General features: G+C 42.5%; 1 protein-coding gene across 3 annotated transcripts in view; it reads right to left on the reverse strand.

Annotated features, from left to right (window-relative positions):
* vti1a (vesicle transport through interaction with t-SNAREs 1A) overlaps positions 1–18,946 on the reverse strand; it is a 111,345-nt gene that overhangs the window by 20,523 nt on the left and 71,876 nt on the right. For 2 of the 3 annotated variants that reach the window (XM_083993675.1, XM_083993674.1), the window contains 2 exons: positions 18,548–18,618; positions 14,631–14,692 (listed from right to left, as the gene is read on the reverse strand). In XM_083993675.1, the coding sequence (XP_083849801.1) occupies positions 14,631–14,692; positions 18,548–18,618 (133 nt within the window). Of the gene's footprint in view, positions 1–14,619; positions 14,693–18,547; positions 18,619–18,946 lie in introns of all 3 variants that reach the window. The other variant, XM_083993676.1, reaches the window with a different exon arrangement.

Raw genomic sequence — 18,946 nt, forward strand, 5'->3', positions numbered from 1 at the left:
TGAGATCAAAGGCTCGCACCGCCGTTGTACATTTAGCCTCGCCTGGGTCCTCCCACATCATGTCTAAATATTAATGATAATAAAGTCTCACACCCATCCCTGTGTCAGGCAATTACATCCAACATTGATCCTCAGCTCTCTGCTCCAATTAGAACTCACCGCTCGTAATGCGTCCTGGCACATCAAAGGATAACAGCCATTGATCCACTCCTGGATCTTAACGTTTACCGTTAGGAGAGTCGGGGGGGGGGGGGGGTAGTTGTGGCATGGCGGTGGGGGGAAGCAATATTCTGACTAGAGAAGAAGAAGAGGGGAGAGGAGAAATCATTTTATCCAGCCAGCCAGGTAAAGGAAGTGGTGAAACTCAGAGGGTGAGGCACGGCAGAGGAGAGGAGAGGAGGCTCAATAATAATGGACGTTCTGACAGCTCAGAAGGCAAACAGCATCCGGAGCCCAGGAGAGAGGAGAGACTCCTTCACAACAACAGCGTGGTTGCACTAAACACTGTAAAACTCCTCTTTCTTTTTATTTTAACGGAGCAATTGTAGTTCAAAACCATGAGTGCCATGTGAAAAGAGCCACATTTAACAAGCAAAGGTTTTCATAGACGCTGTGGTGTTGCTGTGGTGTAAGTGCAGACACCAGATCACCAAGAAGAACCACGTGAAAAGTCCATTTGTAAGTTCAGCTCATGGACAATAAGTCCCACACTGATGTCCATTATGAGTCTTGACTTTTAGCATCGTACCGACTTCTAAATATTGATAACTGAACTACAACCGAACTTAATAAACAAGGAGGAAAAAAAAAACTGATCAGCCGATACAATACAGGTCACAGTGGGAGGTGAGAAAAGATTCAGTGAAACATGAGCTATCATGTCACCTCCCACATCTATGTCTTTAGGCCAACTATCCTTGACAAGTGACCTTTCTGACATCTAAAAAGTTTGAGGAAAGGGAAATATTTTAAATCAACGTATAGCTTGGACAACAATATACCATTCTACAGCAAACCACACTCAGAGAGAGAGGGAGAAACAGAAACAACAGGGTAAAATCTGACCCAATGAGTCAATAGACAGCGACACGTTACCATTAAACCAGGGACATTCCTTGTACAAATGAACCTAAACAATCCCACTGTTGACACCATTATTTGACAGGGCTTGTTGTTATGTTCTTTCTCTGCTGGACTGATAGCTCTGATAGTCCTGGCCTGGGGCACGACCTCACAGCCGCCTTTGTCACAGAGCTGGAGGAAGGCTTGTCCATCGCTTGAGGCTACAATGATTCTCTTCATAGCACCATGATACACTGAAACACTGTGCTACTGGAATGCTACCCAGCAGTTTGTATATCTAAATTAATTGACTGTCTGTGGGTGGCTTTTTGAGGCTAAGCTAAAATATCTTCAGCAATAAGGTCTGAGGGGGAAAATCGACCAATTTAATTACTGTCAATCCTGAAATGCATATTAAATGTCTATTAATACTGTACCTGCAATGGGGAATGGAGACTGTCATTTTGATGTACTGAGGTTCATTAAAAGGTCATGATGGAGAAATTGTCTTAACTGCTTCCACATTTATGGCAGTATGCAGTGCCTTATGCAAAATTAAATAAACTGGTAACTGATACAATAAGTAGGGCTAAAATATTTTGAAAATGACCACTAATTTTCAAATTCAATTCTTCTTTTCTTTATTTTTCTGTCAACACAAAACAGATGCTGCACTAAACAAAATACTTTTAAAATGCTAAAAACACACATATTGATCCTCTGGGCCATAAGTAATTAATCATCAGCAATTTCTGAAAGAACCTTAACACCTTTGGTCTTCCTACAGTATTTGTTTGTGTACAATACTCTTCCCTTTTCTCGACCCACTGTCCTCTGGCTGTGGTGTCCCTCACTATTATACGCTTTGCTAACATGGTGCTTCGCTTCAACTCTGTACTTCGGCCTCTACCAAACGATGTAATTAAAGATTGGTGAAATGAAACCAGTGTTTAGAAATGGTTTATGTCAAGTCTGTTCTGAAATGCTATACCACAGGGAAACTTTTAGATGGGATGGGTGTGCATCAACATCTTGTTAAATAAAATAGCGTCTTGGCCTGAAGAGAAAAACATCTAACCGACAAAGCCTCAATGTGAGCCAGGTCAGAGGACGAATGCTGTGTACAATAGTAATGCAATGGTGACTGCAGCAAAACATTTGTTGTTGGCTGAGATATCAGGCTCCTCACATGTGTGTGATACTCAGTGATGCATTCGGGTCAGCTGAGGAGAGTGGGGGGATTGGCAGGCTCCACAAACAGCCTGGGAAAGTGACACTAGGATGTTAGGCCAAGACATCAATGTCCTCACAACTTCCCTTTAACACTGAAGCAATGTTAGCCCTGGCGCCATAAGAATATGGGGTGGGGGTTAAAGTTTACATGATGGCTGACAGGATGTACCCATGTGACCCCGCAAACACACAGAAAATAAACAAAGTAGCTCTACATTTGAGAAGCAATGGCTTTCAGGGCCTTCAATGGTCATTTATAAAGAACTGGATGTTTGTGTAGGGGTTAGCTTTGTTGCTACCAGCATAAGCTATAGGTCACTTGCAGTTGTTGTGGTATAATTTACAGTATGCACACAAAGTACAATGATAGTTCATTCAAGTTCTGACCATAAATGCGCGCAAAGGTCGGGGATTACTGTAGCCACCTTGACCTCTTATTAAATCCAGTCCTACATATAATCGAAGAAAAATATTTTTAGGAGACCTTATATGTTTTTGCTAATATTGAGGTCCTAGTGTAGATCAAATGTTGTAAATTCAGATTTCTTTCTTCCACTGCTTGTAGCATAGGAAATAATACTGAAAATAACACTCGAAAGACTGAAGGTCAGCTTTTTTTTTTTTTTTTTTCGAAGCCCTGGAAGAACTTTGGCAGATCCAAGATGGACAACTGAACTTTTGGACTGTGGAGGCAAAGTGTATTTATGCGTGTGTAAATAACACTACCTTTGTTATATTACAAGACAGAGGTATTGAGAAATGCAATAAAAAAATAAAAATAAAATAAAAACAGTGGTCTTAAAGCCTGGCCTCCACAAAAGAGTTGGCTGCAAAAAGTAGGAGGGAAAAAAAATATATATATATATACTTCAGTGCCGTTGTGTGAGCAAGGTTGTTCGAGCTGAGACAGATCACGATGGGATGATGTTGACCCTTGAGGTGCAAACTAAGATCTCTGTCGCCACAGGGACGTGAAGATCGTGGTGTGAGAGGGGAAGTCTTCTCTCCAACTGGCAGCAGGCCTGGCCTCGCACCAGGGTGCTCAGCCAACAGCTCCTCTCCTCTGTCAGACCCCCCCCCCCCCACCCCCACCCCTCCTCCTCCTCCACCTCTTCCTCCACAGCCTCCTGGATGCCAGTCTGCCTGGCTGGTGCGGGCCAAACAAGCCCCAGCCATCGGGCCAAAGGGGCAACGGAACTCCTGCCAGCTGGGCCAGCACTTCACGGCCGAGCACCACTCTCCAAACAAACAGTGCAGTGGGCCACAAGCCACGGGCAACATGGAACCTGTCATTACCAGCCGTGCATGGCTGGTTCACTCCCCAAAACCCAAGCCAGGCCAAGGGCTTGAATGTGTACTGCACTTGACTCTGAGCAAATATCTCAGTCAGGGAATGTCATATCGTAGGAGAATCCCTTTTCGGAATTAAACTAGATTGTCTGCATGTTGTACGTGTCTATGTATCCATCCCAAATAAATTTTCAACATTGCTTTAAGCAATAAGAAAATATTTCTAAAGCCGTGAATGATGAGTTCAAGACATATGAGCGAAAAACCTGAGAAGTGGAAAGACAGTGCCTGCCAAACAGTCTCTTGAGATTAAATGCATACCGTCTAATTATACAACATCTAGAAAACTTCCTATGGTCCCTGGGCTAAAATTGAATGGTACGGGCATTGGACCTCACTGGGGTTTTCTCCACTGATCAAGGTTCTACAGGCTTTTGTGGCATAACTCTGCTTTGTCCTTACGATTCTGGCTCCAACACATGATGGTTTAAGGCATCAATCATAAAAAAAAAGCCTTTTCAACATCACTAAATATGAATCAGTCAGAGGGAGGACCGTTGTGATTCACTGTCCAACCATTGCTTTCACTGGAATGCACTACTGGGACAAAGGCATCTAGGGAGAGACTTGGGAGTAACAAACAAAACAACCTGTGTCACAAATTGTCTCTGTCAGTACTCTACACAGAGAGAAATAGTGTTTCAGTGGGTTTCGTGCCGTAACTCAATCGTCCACCTCCACAAAAAAGAATACTGCACAACTAAACGGTCATGCCTGAGTAATTGTCGGAGCCCACTAATTTAAATAACTATGAATTTGTCTCTGTTTTGTTTCTTTGTCACGTGCATTATCTCAGACATCCCTGACATTCTGTGGCAAAATCTCATTTTTCAAATAACAGTGATGCCACAGACATGTCCCAACAAAGATGGGTAGTGGCTAACATTAGCTAAATGTTAACACTGTCTAAACAGGCTGAGCTACATGGTCCTTCTAATTAGTCTTGGAAATTATTTTTCTTTTTTGGGGGGGAAACTGTGGATTGTAAACTAACCCTGAAACGGTATACTACGACTGACACCTACATTAAAAATCAAAAAAATCAAGTTATACTGAAACTTTATATTATTATTATTATTATTATTATTATTATTATAGTCAGACCTACAGTAGCCTACCACAAATAAGTTATGAAACTTTGAGAAAAAAAACTAGGAATCATTAAGATTTCCAACTATTTAAATCTAAGGCCTGGAAGAACTGTAACATTGCAAAGCTGACATTGTGCAAATAGGTTGTGCACTGGCAGTTTAAAATGAGTCTTTGTTAAACACATCGGCCATTTTCTCAAAGGTCAACGACCAAGATAAATTGGGTCAACAATAGCCACTAACAGTTTGAAGTGATTAAATTCAGTCATATGACAAACTTTCTATTGGGCCACAAGTTTTTTGAGACTGCAAATTTATAGTCTTTTAGATTGTTAGACATTATCAACCAAAAAAACCCAAAACACTATTTTACTCGTTCAGCTTACTATTGACACACTGTAGATGAGAGTATTGCTTCAACAATTTGAGAGGGAAATTCACTTTTTACTGCTATTTACTAATGAAACTATTAAACTGAAAAAGAATGACTACAGTAGATGACTCAAGTATAAAAGGGCATAATTTTCCTTTTTTTCTGAGACTCTTCTATTCTGTCAGCAGAAAATCACACAAATTTTTTCACTTGACAATGAAGGGAATTTCAAAAAGACTGAAATGTATTTTTTTTGTGCAGTGAGTATAATGCATTGTAAGGTTGGATTTAACAAATAATATATTTTCAAAGCTGTGTTTTCTGCAACTTGTCAAAACTGTTGTGTTTTACACATCATGGAATGCCATTCATAGCAAGCACCACCAAACCAAAGTAAGGGATGGGTGGGGTGACGGGGTCTGTCCTTTTGGCTTCCAGACTTTGGGAAAGAAAAAAATTTAATACAAATAAAATACACAAAAAAATCTATTTTTGTGTTTGGTATAAAAGCACTCAAGGTTAGTAGCTTTTGCGTAGAAAAGGGACCAATACGCTGCTGAAGTATTTTGACGGGAGCTGCTCTTGAATCCTGATGCATACAAATGCCTTGCCTTTCAACCTTTTTGCTTCCTTGAAAAAAAAGTGGTCCTCTTTTTATTGTTTTGTCCATTGTGATAAAGGGGATCTTTTATGCCATCAAGAACATGGCAACAATGTACTGCCTTTGTTTCATTGCACCATCCTGGGGGTCTGTTAGGATGAGATACAGACAAACAGAGGCGCAGTAAATGATTGATGGGTTAGAAGAAAATATTAAAAAGAAAAAAAAAACACTCAAAATTCAGCATTTGTAAATATTTCAAGCTCTTGCACCCTGCCAAAGAAAGATCTGAGGGGCAACAACAATAACAGAAAAAACTATACTTAACCATCTATCCTGATGCAAACACAGCCTAGACAGCTGACTTATTTTGTTGAGACAATCACTGCTTTTATAAACTACAGTACTTGGATATCTTTGACGGGAAGAAATCTGGAACCTTAAGCCCCATTGGACAGACACAGTGTCCTACTAGGTTATTTGTTATAATAATCTGAGGTCCTCCCTTCCCACTATTGAATGTCACTGTGCACTCTTGGTCAACAAAATGGACTGCACCAAGATGGTGAGAGGGAGAAATAAATGAGAGCTGACTGAAAGTGCAGAGGAGGTCTGTAGTTGTACAGTGCAAGTGTTTGGGCAGAAGCCACTTTATTCTGGCAACTGATGCAGTTTGAGATCAACTTATCATGGCAGAGGGATCCCATGCCCTCGCATGGTTCAAGATGGAACAGATGACATGTACATGTGGGTATGGACTATGGAGCCTACTGCACAGATATAGGTTACAAAATAGCCCCCTTTTTCCTTCTTGACACACATACTGGCAGCCAGTAATGCAGTGGCATTCCACAATATTCCGGGCAGCTGTTGCATAGTAAGCCGAGAAGTATGCACAATGGCTTGCTGGGAGGGAACAACAGTCAGAGAAGAGACAATGTGATAGATTCTAATTGCTTCAAAATGTCCTGAAGAAGGCCCCCTATTATCTATTTAAATCGGCTGATAATGGGAGGCTAGGAGGAGGAGGAGGAGGAGATGGAGAAGGGGGAGGCGGAGTAGGAGGAGGGAGGAGGGGGGGGCGACCTAGGCAGAGGGAGAAAGCTATCCTCTGCGCTGCTGTCGCCTCATTATTTTCCGTCTTGACGGACGCCCGCGCTCAACCCCTGGATGAATGGCCCTGTGCTGAATAAGTTATCGCCAGACACACAAAGGGAAGAGTGCGCTCCACAAACAACACAGCAGTACTGCAAAGCATGAATCTTTTTCCTCTCCTCCTCAGTCTTTTCCCCCCCCCCCCCCCCACCCCCCCAAAACTCCCCACCCTTCCCCCTGTTCCCTCTAGACGAAAGGCAGGCCCTGCCACAGACTGAGATCTCACCTGTAATTTCTAAAGAAGCTCACAGTAGGTGGGGGAAAACGTAAGGGAAGATGGATCTATGTTTGCGGAAAAGATATATACCTCCATTCCTCCATTTTGTTTCATCTGTCCTTTTTGTTTGTGCAGCTCTTCAGTGAAGACAGGGACCTCCTTTGGACAGCATCTGAAGATGTTTGAGAGGATGTTTTTTTGTTCCTCTTAAGACAAGGCCCACAGCATGATCAGTGAAAACGGTTTGGTTTAATCTGATGTTTATTTTGTTTCCTTCTCTGTTGTCTGGACTGCTGGGGCCTGGCATATCAAATCAGGATCACATCTATACAATGCTCCCAAGAGGGGGTGCATGAGAGGGCCCTTTATAGCTGCTAAACAGGAGCTAGGAATGATGACAACAGGAAAGAGTCCATTCCCCAATGGTTACGGCTATGGTTTGCTCCATGGCCGCCAATCCCTCTCCCTTGCTGTCACTCAAAAGTAGCAGTAGAACTTTTGGACAGGAGAGCCTCTTTCCCCTCTGACGGGGAAATCAGAGGGTGCCGTGGCCCGACAGGCGCTCTACGGCAGATCAAACAGGGCGGGTACCCTTGGAGTGACACCTGGAGCCACTTCAAGGGATGAGAGCGCCACTGATCTCCAGTCATCTCTTCAGAACGACAGTCTGTCAGGGTTAAAGGAGGAGGAAAAAAAGAAGCTCTATCAACTAGGATGGGATGAACGAGGTCGAACGAAGCATCACCTCAACGTCGTGGCTGGCTGACCCCCGAGCATTTGGGAAGCGACGGTGCAAAAAGTGTTTTTTTGTTGGAATGCTGAAGTTCGCAGCGTTGATGCCCAGTTCAGGGAACAAGTGACAGCTAATTGTGCCGATGCAGCAGGTTCACTCAAATTATGTATGGGTCTGCAGTTCTTGGTTGTTGTGCTTTGATTGCGACTGCCATCTATCTTAAAACTAATTTGGAAATCAAAACACAATTTCAGCCAGCATAGCACGTTAGAGCTAGCAGCTACTGTAGCATGTCCAACTTGGACTTTTATTTCTACTGTACATGACTTTGGTTTTAAAAAATATCTGAAGAATTTCTTCAGCACCACATTTTGAAATAATTACAATTCAACTATGTCCCGATCCATCATAAAACAGAGGCTGCCATGAGCGGGATAACAGAGAGAGGGAGATATGTTGGGAGAAAAAGGGGGCTTTGGCAGCCAGTTAAGCGAGTCAGTCCTCAACAGACAAATGCATCCCTTATATAAAACAACAACACGTCTTTGCCCTTGTCAACAATCCCTTCCTCTACAGCCCAGGCTTGTGTGTGTGTATATATTTTCCTTTCTGCAAAAAACATCCCATCAGCACTCTCTAATGGGCGAGGTGGAGGAAGAGAGAAAAAGACAGAGATAAAGCAGGAGGGAGAGTGAAAGAGAGAGAGAGAAAGAGAGAGAGAGAGAGAGAGAGAGAGAGGTGGCAGTGGTGCTTGTTTGGCTCAGGAGCAGTGAGTAATGAGGCTGAGGCGCACCCTGTCATTGTCCCAGCAGCAGCCTGTAGCCACAGACACACACGCATCACATCGACACACAAGAACATTAAAAAGTATCTCCTATCTACAAACATGGGAAAAAGTGCAGATTTTAAAAGACACTTATTGGACAATCAAAACAAAAATGTTAAAAAAAAGCTTGATAAAAAATAAAATATAGTTTAATAACAATATTATTAAAAGAATCCCTATAGTTATATGATGATTCATTGATAGGTACTCTCATGGGGGGGTACTTACATCTTCAAAAATGTTATGCGATCTTTCTAACTCTGTCACAAGTGAGTTGTGCTGTATAGTAGGAGAGGGGAGGTAAGGGTTCCAGTGTACTTATCACCATGTCCAAAGATACAGACAGCACGGACAGCAGTAGTCAGAAGTATGAGTGCCATAGATTTGCCTGAAGAAACCTGCTTGCTTTCCTTACTAGATCAAAAAGTCCTCAAAGACCAGCAAGGTCTTCTAGCATTACTTTCTTGTCTACCAAAGGGAAGAGCTACAGTACAATCAATAACACAGAATACATATATAAAAGTAGAAGTAAACATCTTCCTCTGGTAGGTTATCCTTAATCCACCGAATATACCTTTAACATGTATCAATGCACGTTTACGTAGCATCTGTGCCCTTCTTGGTACAGTATGTATAAAGTTTAGCTAGGGGTTGCAGAGTGGACAGATACAATTCACACTTTCACACTTTGCTCCTTTGCCAGAACAAAAAAAAAAAAACAGACTGGACATGAAAAGCACAGAATGCTTCCCCAGAGGGGGGGGGCAGAAAAGGCCAGGGGTAGGACTGACCCAGAGGGATGCATGCAGCAATATGGAGGCAGGGAGTCGGGGGGTTGAGTGGGGTGGTAATGATGCCAGGCTGAACAAATTGCAAAGCAAAGGGAATGTGTTTAAATGTAGAACATGGAATTATCGTGGCAGCAACATGCAGGGGAGATCAGAGAGAGTGAGATCCACTGGGAGTGATCTGCCACTCTCGGGACAGAAAACACGAGGCTTGGCTATGGCTACTGTGATGAGTTCAGCTGTAATACAAAGTAAAATAGAATGTAAAATAGGCCAAACATGTCTTATACAATGTTGTAGACATGGAGTATACAACAATATTCTGATGAAACAGAATAAGAGAAAATAAACGATGGTAGGTGTGAGAATATGGTGCTGGTATAAGCCTGACACCGTGCGACTGGACAGCACAGTGTGTGACGCTATACCGCTGCTCTAAAACAGGGCAACACTAATGAATAAATAAATAAATGAAAAGAATAAGGAAAATGGAAAAAAAGGGAGAAAGAACTGCAATCTGTTCCATCTTTCAGCTTCAATTAAAAAAATCAAATCTTTTTGTTCAACTTCATAACAAGACTTCAAGAGGGCCCCAAGACTCCGATCCCACCACGGCTCACTGGGAGAGTTGAATTCCATTAATTATGTGACCTACATATTCCAGTAGTTCATATTCCAGAGAGTCAGATAGATGGAGAGTATACAGTATATTTGCCAATAATACAGAAGTAAGGCAATACTTATAGATCGTAAGGAATCAAAAGTTCCCTTCTAAGGATGCTGAGGATCTGAGGCCGTGCACTTTAGTCTCTTGGCTCATTACACTGTTTACATGTTGGTTTATTGAGCTGAGCAAACAAGGAAAAACTCCTGGTTTCCCGTGAATAACGCAGACAGGAAACTTTTGATTTTCCCATAAGCCAGGATGACTTCTACCTTTTTCTTTTTCTTTCCAGTTAATCATACGAATAGGTTTAATTTCCATTTCAATAAAGGATCAACACTATAACAAGATTCAGCGGATTGTTCTTTGTTATCTGTACTATATTTGCACAGAACTTGCCACATGTAACGACGGTGTAAGATCAGAGGAATGAACTTAGCCACACATTAAGACAGCTTGTCAAAACACATCTCAAGAAAGGAAGTTAGTGTCTTGGTTGCTCTGTGGGTGCATTAGCTTGTGAGCTACAGCATCATCCTCGCCTGGCTCATGGGCTGATCTCTTAATCAGTGTCCAGAGTGTGCATGAGTCCTCTTCTGAAGGCTGAGGCTGTGTCCATCCTGCCTGCCCGTCGCTACTGCCAGCTTCAGCCATGAATATGTAGCTGTTCTGTGGCTGGGAGCTTGCTTATGTTTTCTGTCTGATATCTAGGCCCCATTCCCATTTCAAAGGGAGGTCCACCCGGGGCCTTGACTTTTTGATCTGCCTGGCGACTGAGTCGACCACCTGCATGTGGGATCAGCTGCCAGTGAGAGCAGACAACCCCTCTGCTTCAAAATATACATCCTCCCCCCCTTCGTCCTCGCTGCTTCATTGCCCTTCACTGTGCCCCCTCCTTCCGTGAAGCCGCCGGGAACCCCAGTGGTCCTAACTGGGTCTGGAGCTGCATCCCATTCCCAACTGCTCTGACTGTGGTGGGTGAGATGCTTGAGATGTTCAGCATAGCAGCAGGGAGATATACGGCACAGTCACAAGGCCATTTTGTATTTACAAGGGGCCATAGGTTCAGTGTCCCATGGAAACGACAGATACAGGCTACCTCGCAAAAAGGTTTGTGGCTTTTGTCATCTGGGATAGTGATCCACACTGTGAGCTATGATGACGCGTTGCAGTGCTGTCTGTGCCAAACCCACACGTCTATCAAACGCCAGTTAGTTGAGGAGTAATGACGACCAATTAGTTGACAGGAAACCACAGAATTAAGTTAGATGCTTATCAAATGTCAAAGAAAAAACATTTGCCTGCTGGTATTAAATTCTTGCTCATGTAAGTGAACTTACTCTAACTGGCACTGGGCTGTTTATTTTCCACAGCTGATACACGCCTCAACAAATCTATGTTGCCTTCACTGTCCAAGGCCACAATCAAAATGTACCTGTGTTTAAGGTATTCTCATAGTCTCTATTATAAGATTGTGACAACTAATGCACATGTAGGACTAATTTGTTTATATTCCCTTTGGTTTCAAGTATCCATGTATCCTATTATAAAGACATCTACACAAAAACATTTTTTAATAAAGATGCAATAAATCAAAGTTACTATAACTCTTGCAAAGCAGTATTATTGCCAAATCTTTTAGACTTGGTGCCACTAACCAGGCTTTAAATGAAATGATAATTATTATTTGATGATCAAGGATATTAATATAATATCAGGTTTGCCATTCTGCCTCATTGGGATCACAGTGCCTGTCATGGTATAATTAAAACCCAAAGGATTTCAGATGACTGAATTAAAAATGAACTAAGAGTGGATGCCCTGGATGCCCACCACTAGACCACTGACATCCACCATGGATGGAGCTGACATGAGACAGAGGCTACATCTGTGACACCGGTTAACAGCCTACAACCCAGCCCATCAAAACACCCTATAAACAGTGTTTTATCCTAATTATCCCCATTGGTAATGAAGGGTTTCAGAGGTAGACATTTTGGAAAGATCAATTTTCAAACAAAGCAACAGCTATTTTAGATGTGTGTGTTCCTGAGTGTTTCTTACAATAAGTGATATTCACAGAGTCTTTAAGTTAATTGGCTGTCTTGAACCCTGACAGCTAGCATAATGAGTGTCTAATGGTTTCTCAGCTGGAGTGATAACCGCTACGCCATAAAGGCCCCTCTACAAGAGGTGTGAGTTTGAAACAAAATACAGCAACAATGAACACCATTTATCCTCTAGATCGTGCAAAAATACCTCCAACCCTTAACTTACACACCTAAGTCTGCTTGTCTGGCATGGATCATATAGCCATCATCATCAAACTGTTGCTCTGCTCTCTACCACAGTTTAAAATAAAAGATATCTGAATCTCTCTGTGGTATTGATGTGATACAATTGTCCAAAACTCTTGGCTTGAACAAAAACAAAACATTGGCTTTCAAATTGAGCTAATTGCCGCATTCCAACAAAAGGAAAACCAACAAAATAATTAAACAAAAAATTAAATATTCATGAGCCTGTGCATAAATGAGTAGCTGTGTCCACATCTGGTTTGTGCCATAAGTACAGAGATTATAAAATATAACAGAGGAGCTTTTCTCCTAAAAACAATAAAAGTCCTTTACATACTATTATTGATGTTGCAGAGAATGACAAAGCAAACACCCCCCACCCCCCTTCTTTACGGTGTGAAGGAACTACAATTACTCTGACATCGCACACAAATAAACAATTAATCAAAAGGCAGAAAATCAGGGGGGCAAATAATTAAATGAGTGAGGAAATGAGGAAGAATTGCCTGAAAGGATGTGGGGGTGCGATATCATTGAACCATCCTGAACTTAGTTTTTGCTCTCAGTTCTCCATCTCTGGTTATAAATGACTTCAGATTTGACGTTTCCAGCCCACAGCCTTACAACAAAACACACTTTCTTTTTATTCAAACAGTGAAGAAACGGAAAGAAAAAATGACTTTTTTGTTAAAGAAAGGCGGGGGGCGTATGTTGTGCTGCTCCCATCAAGCAGAAAGGCGGGTGGTAGTCGGAGAGGCTCGCAGCCGGGCCCCACTTTGGAAAGCTCTCATAAATCCTGATTTGAGCGGGGCGCTAACCAGAGGAGGTAAGGCATGTCAAGAGAGGGGGCTGGAGAGTTGTGTGTGTGTGTGTGGGGGGGGGGGGAGTGGCAGCTTGGCTCTTAAAATGCTACGTCTGATTAAGTCTTCCCATTAGGTGACAGCTGAACTTTAACATTAATATGATAATATTGAAATAAGTGTGTGTTATTTACTTCAGCTCCAGAGGGGGGCGGAGGGAAGAAGAGAAGGGAGGAGGAGGGAATGATGAATGATTTCTGGACAGCTCTGGGTGACAAGCCAGGCGAGTTGACCCCCCCTGCTATCCTCCTCCTCCTCCCATAATCAGACTTGACAAAATGGAGACATATGCAGAAATATTGGTTACAGTCGGCATCACAGCCCTTCTCAGGCCTTCCCTCTCTAGTAACTGCTGGCCGCCCTGTGAGCCGCCCTCCAAATTGTCTACAGGCACTGAAGCATCTATTTCAATTGGCACTTCCTCCCTGGCCCCAGGATTTTACATTTAGTCTGTGTCATTTACATATTACTCTTAATCAAAATCCACAGTGGGCGACAGGGAGAGGGAAAAAAAAACAAGAAAGAGGGAGCGGGAAACAAAACCGTGGCGTCACGGTTCAGGGGTAGGCACACAGGCATTTTATGAAATGGAGATGTGACAAGACATTACGGTATGTGTGTGTGTGTGTGTGTGTGTGTGTGTGTGTGTGTGCGTGCGTGTGCACGTTGGTGTGACTGTGTGTGTGTGTGTGTGTATTAGGCGGCAGTGCATTAGATAATGCAAGGACTATTGAAATATTTGCGTGTGAATGCTTCTGTTTGTGTGACTGTTGGGGTCTGCCTTGTGCATGAACTAGCGAGCAAGACAGACAAAGAGTACAAGTTGACTATGGGTTGTAATATGGGCTGAAAAACAAAGGCAAAGAGAAGACAAGAACGGAGACATGTACGGAGCACACTTGTGTCTTTTAGCTATTTTCCGCAGGACGCTACAGTATGCAAGGCTACAGGCTACAGTTCTCAGTCTAGCCAGGCTCTTAACAATAATACCACTGCGTAACAAAACAGCCATTCACACAGTCTAGTTTAGTGTGTACAGTAAGAGACACATTGATGGAACATTCAAATAATTCAGGAAGTTAAAGAAAAGATGACTTTTACATTTTTACGGGTTGAGTACACTGCATAAAAATACCCGAACATTTAGCATTTGGAGTAATTGTCTGATAAATATCATCCACGTTATATTCAACGTGAAAAGCAGTGTGGCCAACAGCAACACAGCCTTTAAGACCACTTACGAATGAAAGGAAGAAGTTGTAAATTTTGATCTAATTAGAAACTTTATCAGATGCTGATGACTCGGAGGCAGCTCCCAGCACTGTTAGAGCACGACACATACAGAGAGGTACAGAAACAATGTCCCTACCTGCCTCTTACCTTCTCAGCATGCCGGTAAGGATGCGAGAGCTCTTGCCCAGGTTGGCGTCTGTTTCTCTCAGCTGGGGAGACAGAAGCGGTGAAAGACAAGGTTTTTAGTCTCCTTTCTGATCCCACTCTGAGCCCTCAAAGGATATTAAACACAAACTATGAAGAACATTACTCAGCTGGCTTCTTCTCCGTCCACATAATACATACACAACATATCAACATTTGAACACCTCGGTACATAATTAAAGGACAGAGCAAGAAGGGAAAGTAATTTCTTCTTAAACCTTGCTCAGTGGCAATTTGAAAAAGACATCTCTAAGATTTGACACTTTATCTTTCAACACAAAGTTGGTTCGAAGGGAAGAGATGAATCAGAGACCCTTTGATTAGAGGCTTGCTGCTTCTTCTTTTTTTTTTTTTAACTTTGGGTTCACTTAAGTTCAGCTATTGAGAGACAGCCCCCATACTAAACCACCTTTGTAAACATACTTTTAGAACTTTTTTTTAAAAAAAGCTACTTGATCTAACAAGACATAAATGCATTTACATACTGTACATTACATTTACATAGCTCCACTAGGCATAACATTGATGTGTGCTAATAGCTTTTAGATCCATATGCCTATAAACTATAGACATTTTGAGCTGTTTTTTTTTTGCATTTGTGCATATACAAAACCTTTGCATCTTCACAGATTCCCACTTATTAGGACATGTTAGTGTAGTGGCCTTCTGCTCCTCTGGCTGCTGAGCAAACATTGGAATAGTGTAAAGAAAGAAGAGGGAGAATGGCCCTTTACGTTGCAAGTACTGTACTGTATACTAGGTTGTTGAAAGCACACTTGAAATAATGATCATGGCTATCCGGGGCTAATTGCCGGGGACATTTTCCTCTTTCTTACTCCATCTTCTCTCCTCTCTTCCTCGCTGCCTTTTTTCCCTCGTGGGTCATGGAAATGTTTTCATTCCACTCTCTTTATCTGGGGTAGGGACTTTCACAGTGAAGAGAATTGGCAGAGATGCTGCCAACAAGGCTGCAAAAAAAAATTGCTGACACTGCACAGAGTGAGCTGCCACTAACGTCCACCTGTAGTCGCGTCTCTAAAGGATGATGGGGGGGGGACGGGGGGAGTGTGGGCAAGAGTCACTGCAGAGAGTTTCTCTCCAGAGTCAGCAGGGGGTCACTCATCTTCATCTCTGCCTGAGATAATAACTGTATTTCAACAAAGTCATTCTCAGCCCATATGTTTTCATCAGTAAAGTACCGTTAGATTTGATTCTATCCTATTTTTAAGTCCTCACTTTCACATCTTTTCTTCCACCCTCCTTGTTCTCTCCAATCTTCCCAGCATCATCTTCTTTCCTGTTTGTTCTGGCTCATCTTGCAGTCATCTCTTGCCTGCAATTCACCCTCTCCTCCCAACCCTCCTTTACTGTGACTTTCTTCCTCTTCTTCCATCTTTGCTTCCTACCCTCTGGCAGCCTGGGCTGGTGCGGTGCAGGTTGCCAGAGCCAAGGATACATGTGGTACAGGGTAGGAGGTGGGGGACCTGGGGCTTGGGCCCTCTGGCAAAGACAACAAGTCCTGCAGTTGCCTGATGTCTGCCTCTACCCACAGATCTGTCCCCCAGATAGTTCACACTTTTTCCCAAAATACATCTCTCTCTGAATCATTCCTTCTTTTCATTCCTCACCCTCTCTCCACTGCCTCTCACCAAATCGCATGCTTTCCTTCTTAACCTGAAATGGAGACCGACTGAGATCTCAGTGCTGCTGACTGTCTAAAATTAACTGTGTTTGCCTGTATGGGGACAAAAAGAGGGAAATGTGATTCTCCCTGCTTTTATTTTGCATGTACATCTCCAACAGGAAATTCTCTACAGACAGCTTAGGTCATTCTCCAGGATTAAAATATGTATATATTCTGCTGCCATCCTTGTCAGGTAAAGCTAGCTGAAATATAAAATTTGAAAATAGTCTCTGAATCATATCCTTTCAATCTATCAGGTGCCAAAAGATGGCATTCAAGACGGAAAAAGCAAAAGGTTAAGCATTGAGGATGAAAAGTGCGAAACTAAGATAACATATTTGAGCATTAAAATTTGAGAGCTTACTGAACACTATAATCATCCCCAAAACTACACAATCGATCCTCTTCAGTGATCACAAAGGACTAAATCATACTATCACTATTTTTAATTGCCATAAATAAATAGTAGGTTGTTTTCCTAACAGTTGGCATTAAAGTTACAGCTTGTTGCAGCCAGTCTTCTCAGTTGGAGAGGACTGGCTAAGCAGCATGCTAGCAGCTATGTTTCAGTGTGAGGTCCCGTAATATTATCTAATACATGGACATTTGTGGCTACAGACGGGTGATCACAAAATACAAAGATTATGGGATACAGAGAGCTGTGTTCCACTGATCATGAGAGAGGGGAGTGGACAAATTCAGGAATCTAAGAGTTTGAATTAGTCATTTAAGGGAAAGAATAATTCATTTAGAGGAACAGATTAATAATTTGCGTACACAAATTGCACATTTTGTCTCCTGAAATGAGTAATTGCTGCCCTCAAATCAATAATTTTATACACTTGAATTATTTATTCAAACATATAAATTACTAATTTTTAAGGAACGAGTATTAAAACGCTCTCCCCTGCTACCTGTCGCGATGAGCCAGCCTGGAGAGTGCTTAAATCACTCTGGGCTTCAGAGTTGGGAGTACACCGCTTTGACCTAGTGTTGAAACCTTCCATTGACTTCTATTTGTACCATAAAAGCTAAACAAAAGGCCACACCTCCTGCTGAGCATAGGGGTTTGGGTTTGTGTGTGTGTGTGAGTGTGTGTGTGTGTGTGTGTGTGTGTGTGTGTGCCTTTGTGTGTGCATTTCTATGTTCATGCTTTGCCATTTATGCTAAAACTATTACTCCTTTTGCTCCCATTTCTTTAATGCAAAAGAGCTGCTAACCAGCCCTCCTACCCGTGTCTTTACATCTTTGCTTCTTTCTACTTTACTTTTGCTCCACAAACTGCCTTTAAAGGCCTCTGTGTCTGTGTGTGTGCGCACATGTCCGTGTGTCTGTGTCAGTGAGTGTGTGTGTGTGTGTTAGGGGGAGATGAGCAAAAAAGACTCATGGGCAGAAGGGAGAGAGAGAGAGAGAGAAAGCTAAAGAAAGAGAGCAGGTACTCTCAGTAGACACCGTGGACCGTTTTGAAAGGAGATGTTTGATTTCCTTTGAAATCGCCTGTGCGAGGCCCACTGCCATGTTGTGATCTTTAAACATTCTGCATTGAGGGGGCCGACAGGGCTGGGCCCCCTTCCTGTGTTTGGTCTTTTCTGTCTCTGCCTACCTGTCTGTTTGGCTGGCTGGATGTAAGGAGGGGCAGTGCTAAGGATTGAGGGGTGGGCGGGCGGGTGGGGTGGGGGCTCTCTGAGGGAAAGTGAGAAGGAGAGAAGGAAACCAGAGAGGAGCGCTGAGAGGTAAAGGAGGACAGGTGAGGAAGGATGGCAGCCAGCAAAGTTATTAACCCCATTCAGGTGAGGAGGGGGAAATCCTGGAGCAATGTCTGCAGGTACCAATAATATGTAACCAGTGTTGTACTTATTCAATCTGTGATTAAGAATATCTACTTAATTACAATTCAGTGCTTTCGCTATTAATAAATAAGCACATTCAGTTCCTTGTCAACACAGTTCTGCTGACATTTTATGTGAAGTGTAATTCTACCCACGACCGCGTGTGTCCCAGTTTTGTGAGTGTAGACTTGCATTTGTGTGTTTACTTAGCAAACCATGCAGAAAGTGTTGAATGCTGTCAATGTTGTTAACCAGTTGTAACACCTTTATAGTCTCACAAACACTTGTTAAAATAGACAGATGAGTGTGTGTGTGCGTGTGCGCAGGTGGCATGTGTGTGTACTCACCCTTTCTCTGGCTCTCTGGATCTTCTCACGGTCAGTGTGCAGGTTGGAAAGAATCTCCTGACCCACTTGTTCTGCAAGACAAGAAGACGCAGTGTGAGGAAGGGGATATCTCAAGCACAATTTAGAGGAAATCAATGGAAGTAACCTTGAAACAAATGATCACAAAGATGACACATTATACGTATTTTAAACATTTGCAAACATTTAAAAGTCGCATCTATATTGTTGGAACATTTCCTTTATGTCTCACCATCATGACTACTGTGGAAATGATGTGATATTTTTCACCTGTTTGTTTTTCCCTGAGCATTTTTTTAATAGAAAGAGCAAATATTCTGAATTCAGCCATTGTGCAATATTTTGTACAGTAACTGTGCAGTGCACAGAGACAACACTGTC

This window comes from Trachurus trachurus (genome assembly GCF_905171665.1).
Source record: "Trachurus trachurus genome assembly, chromosome: 19".
In the NCBI taxonomy this organism is placed as follows: Eukaryota; Metazoa; Chordata; class Actinopteri; order Carangiformes; family Carangidae; genus Trachurus; species Trachurus trachurus.